The 13,115-nt window shown below is 38.4% G+C and overlaps 1 protein-coding gene across 5 annotated transcripts in view; it reads right to left on the minus strand.

The window, feature by feature from the left end:
* The window catches only part of pik3cb (phosphatidylinositol-4,5-bisphosphate 3-kinase, catalytic subunit beta), a 72,987-nt gene that overhangs the window by 23,806 nt on the left and 36,066 nt on the right, over positions 1–13,115 (minus strand). For all 5 annotated transcript variants that reach the window (XM_088617464.1, XM_088617475.1, XM_088617485.1 and 2 more), the window contains 4 exons: positions 11,470–11,656; positions 9,028–9,256; positions 6,681–6,889; positions 997–1,176 (listed from right to left, as the gene is read on the minus strand). In XM_088617464.1, the coding sequence (XP_088473590.1) occupies positions 997–1,176; positions 6,681–6,889; positions 9,028–9,256; positions 11,470–11,622 (771 nt within the window). In that variant the 5' untranslated portion in view covers positions 11,623–11,656. The remainder of the gene's footprint in view (positions 1–996; positions 1,177–6,680; positions 6,890–9,027; positions 9,257–11,469; positions 11,657–13,115) is intronic.

Genomic DNA, 13,115 nt, shown 5'->3' on the forward strand with positions numbered 1-13,115 from the left:
CTTATCTCTGCATCTTTAATACATTTTCATTGATGTCTATTTTGCACAAACATCATGGAATGCTGCATTTGTGATTTTCAGACAGCCTATGAGTCTACAGCTATTTTAAGATGAAGCAATACTTGTCAGCTGATCTTTCAATCACTCAAGAAGTGCCAAAAATAACTAAACCACAAAGACAAAACTACATACAGTGGAAGAATGGAAAGCAACTGCAGAGATGAGCAATCAAAACCATCAGTCAGTGTACCAAGTACAAGAAAGGTGAAAAGTTCAAGTCCTGATTAGATTACTGATTAAATACAAATTATCCTGTTTCCTAATCAATGGATTCTACTATTTTAATTAACAAGCCCAATTACGTCAAAATAATTTTAAAGGGGCACAACAGTATGTGATTGAAATTAAACATCTATTTGCAAAACAGGCCTGTTAAATTTCGTAGTTATATGCCATTTTCCACATAGGAGTGGCTTTGTAACAAACAGTTAAAAGATTTACTGGAATAAGAGTGACATGGTTCATTTCAGTATTTGATTGGATTCCTCTTTGAAGAATTAAGATGAAGTAAACCAGTATCCTGTTTTTTAATATTATGATAATCCACGCCCATGGAGATTAGGAATTGTTCATTCAACTTAATGGCTGTCGTAGTTATAAACTAAATGAAAATACTTTAAGATTCCCCACTTCATGGGGAAACCATAGTGGAATAAGAAAAGAAAAGACATGCTTCACGTGGAAAATCTTTCCTTTCTGTAGCTCACAATAAAAACAAAGAATAAAAGTAATATGTACCTGAAAATGTTGCATGGAAACAGTGAAATTTTTTACTCTTTCAATGGTCTATGTGAAAGAAAAACCTTCCCTTCTAACAGTGCACACTGGTGTAAAGGACAAAGGACCTTACCAAGACAGCATTACACAAGTCATCCAACATGTTGTGGAAATTTGTTTTCCAGTCATGCAAGCCCAGCAGTAAAACACCTTACACACCTTGTAATGGATTAGTGGGTGTTCTCCGAAGAGAAAGTCCAGCCTTGTGCTGACCCGCAGGACATATTCGCTCGAGTTCACCTCTTCTTCTGATCGGTGCGTGGTCAGCCACTTTTTCACAGCCTGCTCCGTCAGATCGTTGGGCGTCATGTAAGGAGATATGGCAAGGCTAGCTGTGTCCTGGTAAGAAGAAGAAAGAAAAGAACATAACTTTCTTTTAATAATTTCTTAAAAGTCCCTCCTAGATCATAAAAAAATCCTTTCAGAAACCTTGCTCGTTTCTGTAAATGTGCGCGTACACTTTCTTATAGTAAGGATCAGCAAAAAGTACAATTCTACTCGCAGTACCAAAGCTCGCCTGTGAAGAAAGACGAGTTTGACAGAGAAAAAGACATTTGAATTCCGACCACCTATGCTAAAACATCTTTAACGTAAATGATTAGTATGGAGTTTGCAATTAAGTTTATTTACGTCATGAACGTTCTACGAAAAGCAGGTTACCAGCTTTGCCGATTGTAGGTTGAGGAAAAAACAAAAAATATCAAACGGACATAGACTCAACTCTGTTAAATAAATGAAAATGCAAAGTGCAGGGTATGCAAAGGTTGATATCGCACACGACTAGACTTAAAAGGTCTGGAGACACACTGAATATGTCTCCCACACTTTGCTTCCCTGGTGGAGAGCACCGATTCCTTTATTACAGTGAATCTCAAGAAAAATATTCAATACATTTTTACTGGGTTTTAATCTTCAATTTAGCTTCGAGCAGATGTGTAATGGGTTCTTCTGGTTGTCTAAGGTCCTAGGACACCCAATGATGTTGATTTCAGTGACAGGAAGTCAGCATAGTGGAATTTGTGCATTACGTAGGGATAGAATATGAAATATGGACAGAGAAGAAACTGAAATGCTTGTATTAGGTATCGACTACCTCCACAGCTCCGTTTTCCTGGCTGAAGACGATTTAGACTGTAAACACAATTTTAAAAGGGATCAGCTGCAGATGCAAAAAGCAAACTGCTAGAGTGGAAGCCACCAGCATTACACAAGCTGCCTTTAGCTAGGCGGCCTGCAGAATCAAAAGCAAAGCCAGACTCGAACATCACCCAGCAACACAGGCATCCGCATGTACATTACCGTGACTGACATGAGAGAGTAAACTGTGCATCCTTTAAGTTCATAGAGAGATTTATGAACCATCATAAAAAATTCTGAGTCCAATCATGCCTTGCGTCAGCTATTAGTTCTGGAAAAACACATCTATAAATACAGTCAGCTCAGACAGAGCTGCATAAAACATGACATCTTCCCATCAGTCTCCTGCATGAAGTTCCTCCTCAAGTCTCATGTCTCTTCAAATCAATGTCCTTGTAAAGCACATTTATTGCTTTGGTTTAATCTCATTTTCAGTTTAAATTCACTGACTTCTTGAAGTATATCCTGTCACATCAGTTTAAGGCAACCACCAAGCACTACGAGTAAGAGAATTAGTAAAGTGCAAGTCATTTTTCTGGTTCAGATCCATCTTATGCGATTTTCACAGGCCATGCTTAGGGTAGGAATAATAACATGTTTAAATTTCTCTTGAGCACATTAATTTCTGTGGTGAGCTACAGATTGTTCTCTGTCAACAGCAAATAATCTATAGCGTAAAATGTTCAGCATTAACTGCACTCCCGATAGAAAATGGTCTGAAATTTAAGAACTGTTGGATTTAATTGTCGTCTTTCAAACGGTATATTTAAGAACAACTGTTTTAAACGTTTTTTTAAATGTTTGCACACAAAGACAATGTAAAGTGAAACAAAAACAATCTACCAAGATACGCAGTAGCGTGCCATCGCAGACATCCTGAACCAAGCTACAGAATTAGCATGGATTTAGTTTGTATTTACAATGCAGGTGACCTGCACTTCTGAAATACTGCTTTCTGTTGATGAGGAAATGTGGCCCAAGCCTCAACAGACTACAGCTGTAAGCTAAAATAGACCAGATCTCTTTATGGTATTAAATATAGAGCCTGACTCAGAGATGTATGGACGGCTATACTAGTATGGTTAACCAGAAACCTAAAACTTAATTTACAAATTATTTCACCAAACCAATTCAACTCTGTCCAAGCATGTGTGGGGCCCGACTACATTCAGTGCATTTTACTACCAATTATAATTAAGTTCTTGATATTTATAAACAGCTGTGGAATAGTATAAGCAATTCTTTGTTCTACATAGTGCTGGATGGGAAATTATTTTCTTCCTTTTAACTGCACTTATTGCTAGAGTTATGTTCTAAAACTGTTTTTTTTTTCTTACTCATGGGAACCAGTGACACCCTGTTCAGCTGAACTCAGGGTAGACTGTCACCACTGGTCTTTTTCAGTCAGTGCTGGTCATGCTGAAGGTTGTAACAGGATAATTTATGAACCTGTGAGACAACATTCTCTGGGAACAGACTGAGAAGCAGATGTTTATTAGTGTATAAATAGAAGAACCCTCTCTGAACTCATGACTCCTGCGTGGACGAAAGACCCTGGTCACTTTACTTTCCAGGGAAGGTAAAACTCTTCTGTAGCACCGCACTCACCTAATTAAGGTTGTGAATGCAGCTCAAACAACTTGTTTTTGTTTCTCCGAGGTTCAGTTTACAAATATAAAAAATACATGAACGTTAAATTTGGTCAACTGCTGAACCACATCACTCCGTCTGGCTATTGAGTGGTCTAATGGAATGAACTGAAGCATTGACTTTTTATATACTTTCACCTGGAAGACCTATACAAGATCCTAGACTGGGAGCTAGCTGGAAAGTGCCTATTCTCGTGGAATTAAGAGTGATTTTCAGGGAAATATATTGTCCCTAAACAAACAGATTTCTCAGTTACATAATTGTCAGTGCATAAGAATTAATTTCTATGTAAGTGACATTTGGTATAAAGTTAAGAGTGGTCTACTGCTACACATGTAGGTTTAGAACTGTGGCTCCAAGATACTGGTCAATCAAGTCCAACTTAAGACAAAGGAAGTGAAATGGAGCTGAATGAACCAGATAAAACAGTGACGCACTACATCTTCAGAAATTTGACTTTGTTCAAGGGACAAAGCACAAATTCTGACAAATGTAGTGCCAGTTTCATTACTGCCTCACTCACTTTGCTACAAACAGGAAGTAACCATAGAAAAATCAAATTCCAACACACACATTTCAAACAACATACCAACTTGCATCAGAACAATTCAGATATAGCCAGGCAAAGGCAGAGTGGATATATATATATTACAAACAAAATGACTAAAAACTTCCCAACCCATGCAATACAATGCAATTACTGGAGAAGCAGACTTTCACTATCTTTCAGTTGATGTGATTAAAAAACAGGTTCCTCAAATCACATAGCCTACTATTAATTGCTGTAAAGGTTAAAGGCAACATAAATTGTTCTAGATCTAAAAGAGGGACTACAAAGCAATGGAGTTTGACAAGTGTGCTACTGATGATCCTTCCATAAAACTCTTCTTGGTTACCTTTATTAAACCGTTTTATAATGCATCATTCGTAAGAAGGCTTAAAGTGCTATACAACAAAGCCATAAAACTGAAAAGAAATTAATTAGAAACATAACATTTATAAGAATACCATAGTGTACCATACTATCATACTATCACTTGAGATACCATAGTCTCAAGTGATCTGTGCAGATGGACTCAACATTCACAGTTTCACAGGGAAATATTCCTCATCCTAGGTCCATAGCAAGAGAATGACCCACCCTCACCACCCACAGTTTATATAATCTTGTTGAGGGGCCAAAAGGCAAACGTCAGAGGATGAGAGTGCATGGCTAGTGGTGTAGTTCATGAGGGCAGAAAGAGAGAAGGGAGAGACTATTCAGGGGTTTAAAAGTCAAGAGCATGACCTTGAAAGCTATATGAAAAATCAACAGTTAACCAGTGCAGAGATTTCACATTTGACCATATGGGACCTAGTTGTAACTACAGCTGCCGAGTTGGGAATATCTATATTAAATTTCACTGCACATTTTTTTAAATGTATAATTTAACACAGGCTTTGCTCAAGTCCCTGCCAAGTGAAGTAGATATGAATTGCCTGCTTTGCATAGCATGCCTCTTCAGAAAGGAAAAATGTTTCAGGGCTGATCATCAGATACATTGAAATTACATTCTGTGCAACACAGTATAGCACACCTCTGGCACAGTCACATCCTGTCTAGACAGGCCGAGCGCTTTCCCATGAGATACCTGTGAAGACACTACAGATCTTTAAGCATCTTAAGATAAGTGTATCTTAATCGGTTATATTTTAACAGACCGTGCACTGAAAAGGGCTTGATGGTAAAACATCTGCCATCAGAGCATTCAGTTATAACCTACAGTATGTACACTGAACATCCCTCTTCAGAACCAACATCTAAACCTTCTATTCTCATTCACTAACAAAAACAGCACGTAAAAGAGTGAATTAAAACGGTAAAAGCCCGCATCAGTTAAAATAATGGATCACAATAAATGCGAAAAACAAGTTAAAAAAAATGTCTTCTAGCAATGAAAGTTTATCATACTTTCTTAGAGAGCTTATCACTCTCCGTTTAAGGCACAGCAACTGCTGCATCGTTTAGGTAAAAAAAAGTTCAAAAACAAGTCTGCGCAAGAATCATGGCTGATAGCCACGTCTCCCACATTCTTCATCAGCGTGAAGTGTGAGCTTGACTGCCGCAAGGCAGATTTTGACCTTTCTAAAGCAAAGCTCGCTTTGTAAACTCTCAGGCTTAACCTTTCTGCTTTTAGACTTAACTTAGTCACCAGTTCCAGGTGGGTCTTTTGACAATCAATTTCATAAACTGAATTGCTAGGATTATTTTCGAAGGTACAATACAGAAGGTATGTTAACATGGGGAAAGATCAGAATGGCATATTATCAAAACAAGCGATTTTAATTACCAATACTGGATTTAATTGAGAAGCCTTTAAATGGGGAAAAAAACACAAGGACAGCCTTTCCAGTGGATTTTCTGGAAAGGATGGATATAATTTAGGTTTGTACAAGTCACCACTTACTTCCCATTCCACTGAAATCCAAATAAACAATTACTCAAATAGACACCAGCAGTCAAATGTCACATAAATAAATCTTAAATATCTAACTGTCGTATTGGGGAGTTTTTATTTTTAATTGATTCTACTTAAGATCCAAACATGTTTAGAAAAGGATATTTACATATATATAAGAATATACAAATACGAAAGCTAAGACTGTTGCTATTAATTACCACATTCAGACTGTTACCTAATATATTTCTCAATAGTTTGAAAACTCATAGTTTAAAAAAAGTACATCAAGGATATTGCTTCAGGTGTCTTTTAAAGCAATAACGGACTTGTGTCGGGTCTGCTTCAGCGGATAGGAATATCTGTCCAACAGGCACCAAACTCGTAAGAAATGTGAGAGGATGTAAAGGCGAAAAATAGTTTTACACAGAGAGAGCCAACTTTTAGAAGAAACTGGGTTTCATAAGGTACAGGTGGAAGATCGGTTTTGTCAGCACACGCAGCAGAAACACTTCTGAAGCCGATTTCATTAACATCCTTCACACGTCTCCTGTAACTCCAACAACCTTGAGGGGTTTATCACAGTCTGCCCAGCTGAAGGCCTAGGCCGGTCCTCACCTGGGAGTGGCTGAAATGCATGGTGACATTCAGCTTGTCCTGGATGCCATCAGGGACGGTAGAGTCCAGCACAGGGGAAAAGTAGCATTGCAGCCACTCCATCCATGTCATCATCTGGAGCTTCTGCATCTTGTCTTCACTGATCCGGAACATTTTGGTCCTGAAGTCTTTCACTTCGGGGTCCTGCAGAGCGTCCAGCTCATGGAGACCTGGGACAAGGAACAAGACAACATACCTGTAGAGCAGTGGAGAGGCACCTTTGTGCAGTTAAACCCCATTAACTGGGGGGGGGGGGCAGTGCGGTGTGCAGAGGAATCCTACTCCGTTGGGCCCCTGAGCAAGGCCCTTAACCCCAACTGCTCCAGGGGTGCCGTATAAATGGCTGACCCTGTGCTCTGACCCCCAGCTCCTCTCCCTGTCTGTGTGTCTCATGGAGAGCAGGTTGGGGTATACGAAAAGGCAAATTCCTAATACAAGAAATTGTATGTGGCCAATAAAGTGATCTATTAAAGGCAGTTCTGCTCCAGAAGAACAGCTCCGTCATATCTGTGACTTAACCAATCTAGATAGGCTGCATTGGAAAACTACTTTGGTGGCTCTCGTGCAAAGAACAGGTGTTACAGCACACAGGAAGGCCTGACGGTTTTCTGCCAACTGTACCTAGTCACTTACAGGCCATTAACAAAACACTTCTCACTGTTACTCAAGACAGTTGTAAGATCATTGACTGAACAATTGCTAATCAATCAGAACTAAAGACCAACTCTTATGTTGTGTTTTCACTTATGTGTAAGGTTATATTAACGATCAGTAGAACTAAAGGGTAATCAGGATGTCTGTCGGATTCTATGGGAGAATCAGCATGGATATAGTGGATAAAATGCATATGATATGCCAATTTTTACATGTCCAGAATGCTTTTCATAACGTTCCATATAAAAATAGATATATACTGGAGTCAGCAGGCATTGAAGGTACAGACATTCAGAGTGTCTGCAATTAAATTAAAATTGCAAAAGCAGAAATGAGGGGTTAATGCTCAAAGTAGAGTAATTACTGCAGCACATGGATCTGTTTTTGGATGACTGCACCTCCAAAATGATATGAATGATAGTTTTAAGTGTAGTTAAGAAATCAAGATGAGAGGAAAATAAGAGAAATTGCAGACATCATGGAAGCAGAAAAGGAAACCTTTTTACTGGAAAGGGTTTTTTTATGAAGTGGCTCGATAACCCTCTCCAATCAGCAAAGTGCTAGTAACCAAATGACTGAGGCAGACCAAATAATCTCTTTTTATTTATATTCTCATATATTTACACTGTTATTTTGTCTTCTTCATACAGCAGCACAGCTCTCCCCACCTCTCCCACTCAAGTTATGAAGCACATCCTTCTGAATTTTTAAAAACCTGTTGATAAATTTGGTCTCTGGTGAAGAATTATGCAAGGTGAATGCAATTCAATGACTGGCAGGCATCCAAAGAGTTTATCTGGACTATCGAGAAATATGCTGGAACTAAAGCAAGCTTTTGCCAGATATCTCACTTTCTTCTCCCTTTCATAGTTAATGATAAACTCAGAATGCAGGAAGATGGGGTTTGTTGCCAGAAAAATAAGCACAATACAATATAGCTACTGTTGGAAAAAAATAATTGACTACTGTATCCTGGAGCTCTAACAATCATAAACCTCAGTTACGGTTTTAGTAATACATTTTTTACATAAAAGTATTATATCGCAAGAAGATTCCATTAGTAGATGGAAACAAATTTAAGAATACATCCAACATCTTTGCCCTAAAATTAGTTATAACATCTCCCTCAGCATTTTTCTACACAAATATAAAAATATATTTAAAAAATAAGGGTATTTATCATCTGTCACCTAACTGCTCCTATGGGGCTGAATGTATTCTTTATAAATCAGTTTTTCCAATTTAAATACATTGGTTGAGTCAGGTTAGCTCACCACTGTAATCCTGTACCACACAGAGAGAATGAGGACTTGTGATAATGCTCCTCCAACACATCAAGCTGTCAGGGCCATTTGTCATTTGACGCGCACTGAGTGCCTTAAGAGGAGATCACAGACGTCCCTGGCAGGCCTTAGGAGTTACCATTTCATGACAAGCCAGGGAAGTCCTGCCTGATTCTAGTCTTTCTAATCTTAGCAGCCACCTGTAACCTCTCCTGGGGAATTCTAGTCACAGTTGTTAATGATAGTACAGGCTGCAATCAGCTATGCTCAGACTATAGGCACCCAGTGTCTTTACTTGAGACATTTGAGGCCATAATACAACAGAATACAGTAACAAAAACTGAATTGGCTTGTTTCAGTACATTTTTTACCTTTGCCTATAAGAACGCCTATTTTGGAGTCCAGTAACTTCTCTGCTCGGCCGCAGTTCCTGGTGACCAGTTTGAGGACGGGGAGGAAGGGCCTGACGTCACAAAGCCGCCGCGTCTCGTCCTCCAGCTCCTCGTGCACAGCGCTTTGGTTCACACACTCGAACATGTAGGACTCCATCTCCCCCAGGAAAGAAAACAGTGGGTAGCTCTGGGCCTGTTTCCATAGTAACTGCAGAGGGGACAAGGTGCGGATAAGTTCAAGGCCCAGAGTACTACACACACAAAATACCTGTAATTCCTTAACAAGTGGCCTGAGCATAGAATGCAAGTGAACCCCCCCCCATCATATGCTATATACTGAATATTAAAAGTAACAGTTTTATATAAAGTAACTTTTAAATACCAGCATACAGCAATACACTGGAAACGTATACATCATTTCCAGTTGCATGAAAGTAAGAAAAGGTGCTGTGTAGTCCTATCGTGCTTTTCCTCTACACACCCCTTTAAAAATGTAATGCATCGATACAGACCAGAGTAGTCTTCATTAGCTTAGACAGTCTAAATTAAATGTTTGTATGAAAAATGACTTCAGCCACATAACAGCCAAAATACAGAACAGATTGCATGCATGCCACAAAGGAATAATCATCAAATGTGTTATAAAGAGGAAGTAAAACCACTGAGGGTATGAACAACATGGTATGAAAACTGAGAAAGAATGCAGACAAAACTGAATTAACAATTAAACACCATTAAATATAAAATGAGAAATCTTCAGGCATCATTAAGGCAGGTTAAACAGTCTCATTCCCACACAATTGCAGGATTTCTTTCCTCTGTTTGTGGATACTGTTAACTCCAATACATTTTTCACACCCTAATACACAACATCAAACAGAGCAAAAATTCAACCTGAATGCATAAAAATAAATCTATTTCATATTATGACACTTTTATGTGCCCAACTACAGCTTTCATTGCAATAAAACACACCAATGATTAAAAAAAGAGGACAATTACTTAATTCGATGGTAAAAAAAACAATTAATAGCTTTTTTCTTAGTTTTATGTTCAATTTCCAAACACTTCCTTAGCTGCCTAATTCCATCAGCTCTCCCAGCATTCATCAAGATGAAAAATATCTAACAAACTACGTGTTGGTTTTCACAAAAATCCCCTAAAGTCTCCTATACATGACATTATGCTTAGCATTAAGGAACTTTACAGGGCTGGATGTGATATTTTCCATTGTATCCGATCTTGATAATCCTGCAATGAAACCCTGATTTTGTTCTGAAAGAATCTGTAAAAATGTCATTTATAAACAGTAATGGAAATGTTGCTGTGTACTTGCTACTCTAATCTGGAAATATCAGTGCCATTGTATATAATGGATCGTTGTGACAAGACTGTATAATCATGTTTTATTCCTGAAATGCAAATCACTGGGGCCATTTTCACCTTCTGCATTTTCTATGTTCATATTCCAAATGGAAAGATGTTTTGCCTGTATGGCTATACACGTTTATTTTTTTCCCCCCAACAGATCTAATGGCTACTTCCTGATGTAGTGGTTTGTGGTAGGTAGCTTCAGTGTTTTTGAAGAGGGGTGTGTTTTGAAAAAACAAATGCCAGAGGTATGACAGCATAGCAGAATGTTTTCTTTCAAGCTGCAAAGAACATACTAAGAAAAGGGAGTCTGTAAAAGTAATGACTTATGATTCAGGATGAAATCAGAACTGGGAGGCATATTGCGGACAGCTACAGTAAGAACTGAATCAGACGCACTGTCTTCAAACAGTTAGTTCATAGATTATTTTTTTTTAAGCAAGGGCTGGACTTGAAAAGCATTTCCATTCCTCGGCTAATAGTTTGAAAATAGCACCTTTTCTGTTCAATATAAAAACCCCAGAAGCTTTTGATCTTTTCATTCCAAGTAATCACTACAGTTTTAAATGGTGCCTCTGTGAAAGTGAATCATCAGTTGTCAGACGAAATGGGACATTTCAATTATTAAAGCGACAGTTAAACTTATATTGCTAGAAATGTCATGGGAATTGCATGATGGATCCAAGTGGCAAGAAAACAAGTTTGGAATTGAGACTGTTTGAGACTAATCAACTTAGTACCACATATTTTTGACACATTTACTGTACACTTCCAGTGTAGAAGAGAAAGCTAGAGAACATTTGCCACTAGCAAATCACACCAATTAATGGCTCCTTGTTACAAACAAAAGCAGTCATTTCTTCTCCAGTTGTTGTTACAAACCTAGCTATGTAGATCTTTTTCAAGGAATGTATTGCTTATGCTTAGAAATATTTCTATACTACTACTGCGTACAAAACACCCTTCAGATGTTTTCTCCAGAAAATGTTGTTTAAACGGCTTTCAGGGTATGAAGACTCCAGTGGACAATTCCAGACCTTTTCCACTCACCAGTTTGATGTGCTGGATGGTAGCTTCTCGAGGAACATCCATCTGGATGTAGATTCCTGTGGGGAGAAGGAAGTCCACGGCGACACAAACATCGTTTGTCAGCTGGGAGTCCACGGCCCATATATCCAGTGTATCCATCACTGCAGGAGGCATTGTGGGAAACAGACTCCAGGACAACCATAGGGATCTGGAAGGGGAAAAAAAAGGATTAAGCGTGTATAAATCAGACTGTCCAACAAAAGATGGCTTCCTCCTTTATGATTTAACTGATATGTTCCCTTCCCATTGTACATCCTTCATTTTCACTGTCACTATATCAAGAGAATTCTGAGTCATTCGTTAGCAGAGGAACAGATCCAACTCCTCTTTTCAGACTACACATGCTGGCCATCCCAGACATCCGTCTGCCTTCCTTGGCATTAAAAAGATCCACCACATCACTGAATGGCAATAGAAACGGAAAAACAAGGAGAATACCAAAGCACTGAACACGTAAACCTGAGATTCCATTGATATTTTACTTCAGGTACCTTTCAGAAAATACAAGAGTTCCGCTTCTCTGACTTTGAATTAATTTTGTCCTTCTTCAGAAATATGCTGCCAAGATCCTTACTGTTTTCTGTTACAAACAATACCCAGAAAAGACTTAACCTTTCGTCGGTAAAAGATTAAAATAAACCTTACTAACATGTAAGACGACTCCAAAAACGATGTAAGTTTCCAAATGCATTAAACAAATCAATACACAAGATTGACTGATGGCTTGGTTAATCCCCATCAACAGAGACAGCACAAATATGTATAACATGGGCAAGCAAACAGTTTCAATGTTAAAACACACAACAGCCTTCAACTTAAACTCACTTTCCAAAAAACATTGTGGCTTACAAATGAGGGAACCAGTACATTTTTTTAAAATGATGTCAGAGGTATGCTGCTGTTGTTGTTTTCATATTCTAACTTGCGCTTAGGAAGACTCAAAACGTTCATACTCTACATGGGGATATTTAAACAAACCAGAACCTTTTAGACCAATATCAGTCAGCTGCGTAGATCAGGTGAGTCAAGGCTGAATATATTTAAATGAAGTTAAATATAAATATGAAGTGCCTTAGAATATGCAGAGTTCCTTCAACTCCAGAGAACCAGCTATGCACTAGAGAGTGGTTTCCTCCTCATCTTATCAGCTGGGATTCTTCCATAGTTGCATAAGAATTTATGGAATCATGTCAAGCTGGTGCATAAATTGAATTTTAATCCATGTTTGTGTACAAAACAGCTTACAATTCCACCCCTGTATCAAGAGTAGAGTGGATCCGCTGCTTCAACATCATCATCAGTGAACCAGGTCTGGCACATTGATTCAAAACGGAAAACCAAACAAAATCCTGTTTTTTTAAAAGAGAAACTTTTTGAAAGTTTACTTTATTGGATGAAAAGTATTCTGACCAAACTTTTCTAGCCACTCTGGCCAGCCACATAATTCCTTTGGCATTTCTAATATAATATGCAAAAGATTCCACTCTGTGAGTGTTTTATGCCTGGACTGAAACAGAATATGCCCCGTTAACCGATTATCTACATCCACACAAGCGCCATTCAGAACTATCCTGATTACCTAAAACACAAAAGTCGAGACGGTACTG

The sequence above is a fragment of the Lepisosteus platostomus genome, chromosome 2, assembly GCF_059453375.1.
Source record: "Lepisosteus platostomus isolate fLepPlt1 chromosome 2, fLepPlt1.hap1, whole genome shotgun sequence".
NCBI lineage: Eukaryota > Metazoa > Chordata > Actinopteri > Semionotiformes > Lepisosteidae > Lepisosteus > Lepisosteus platostomus.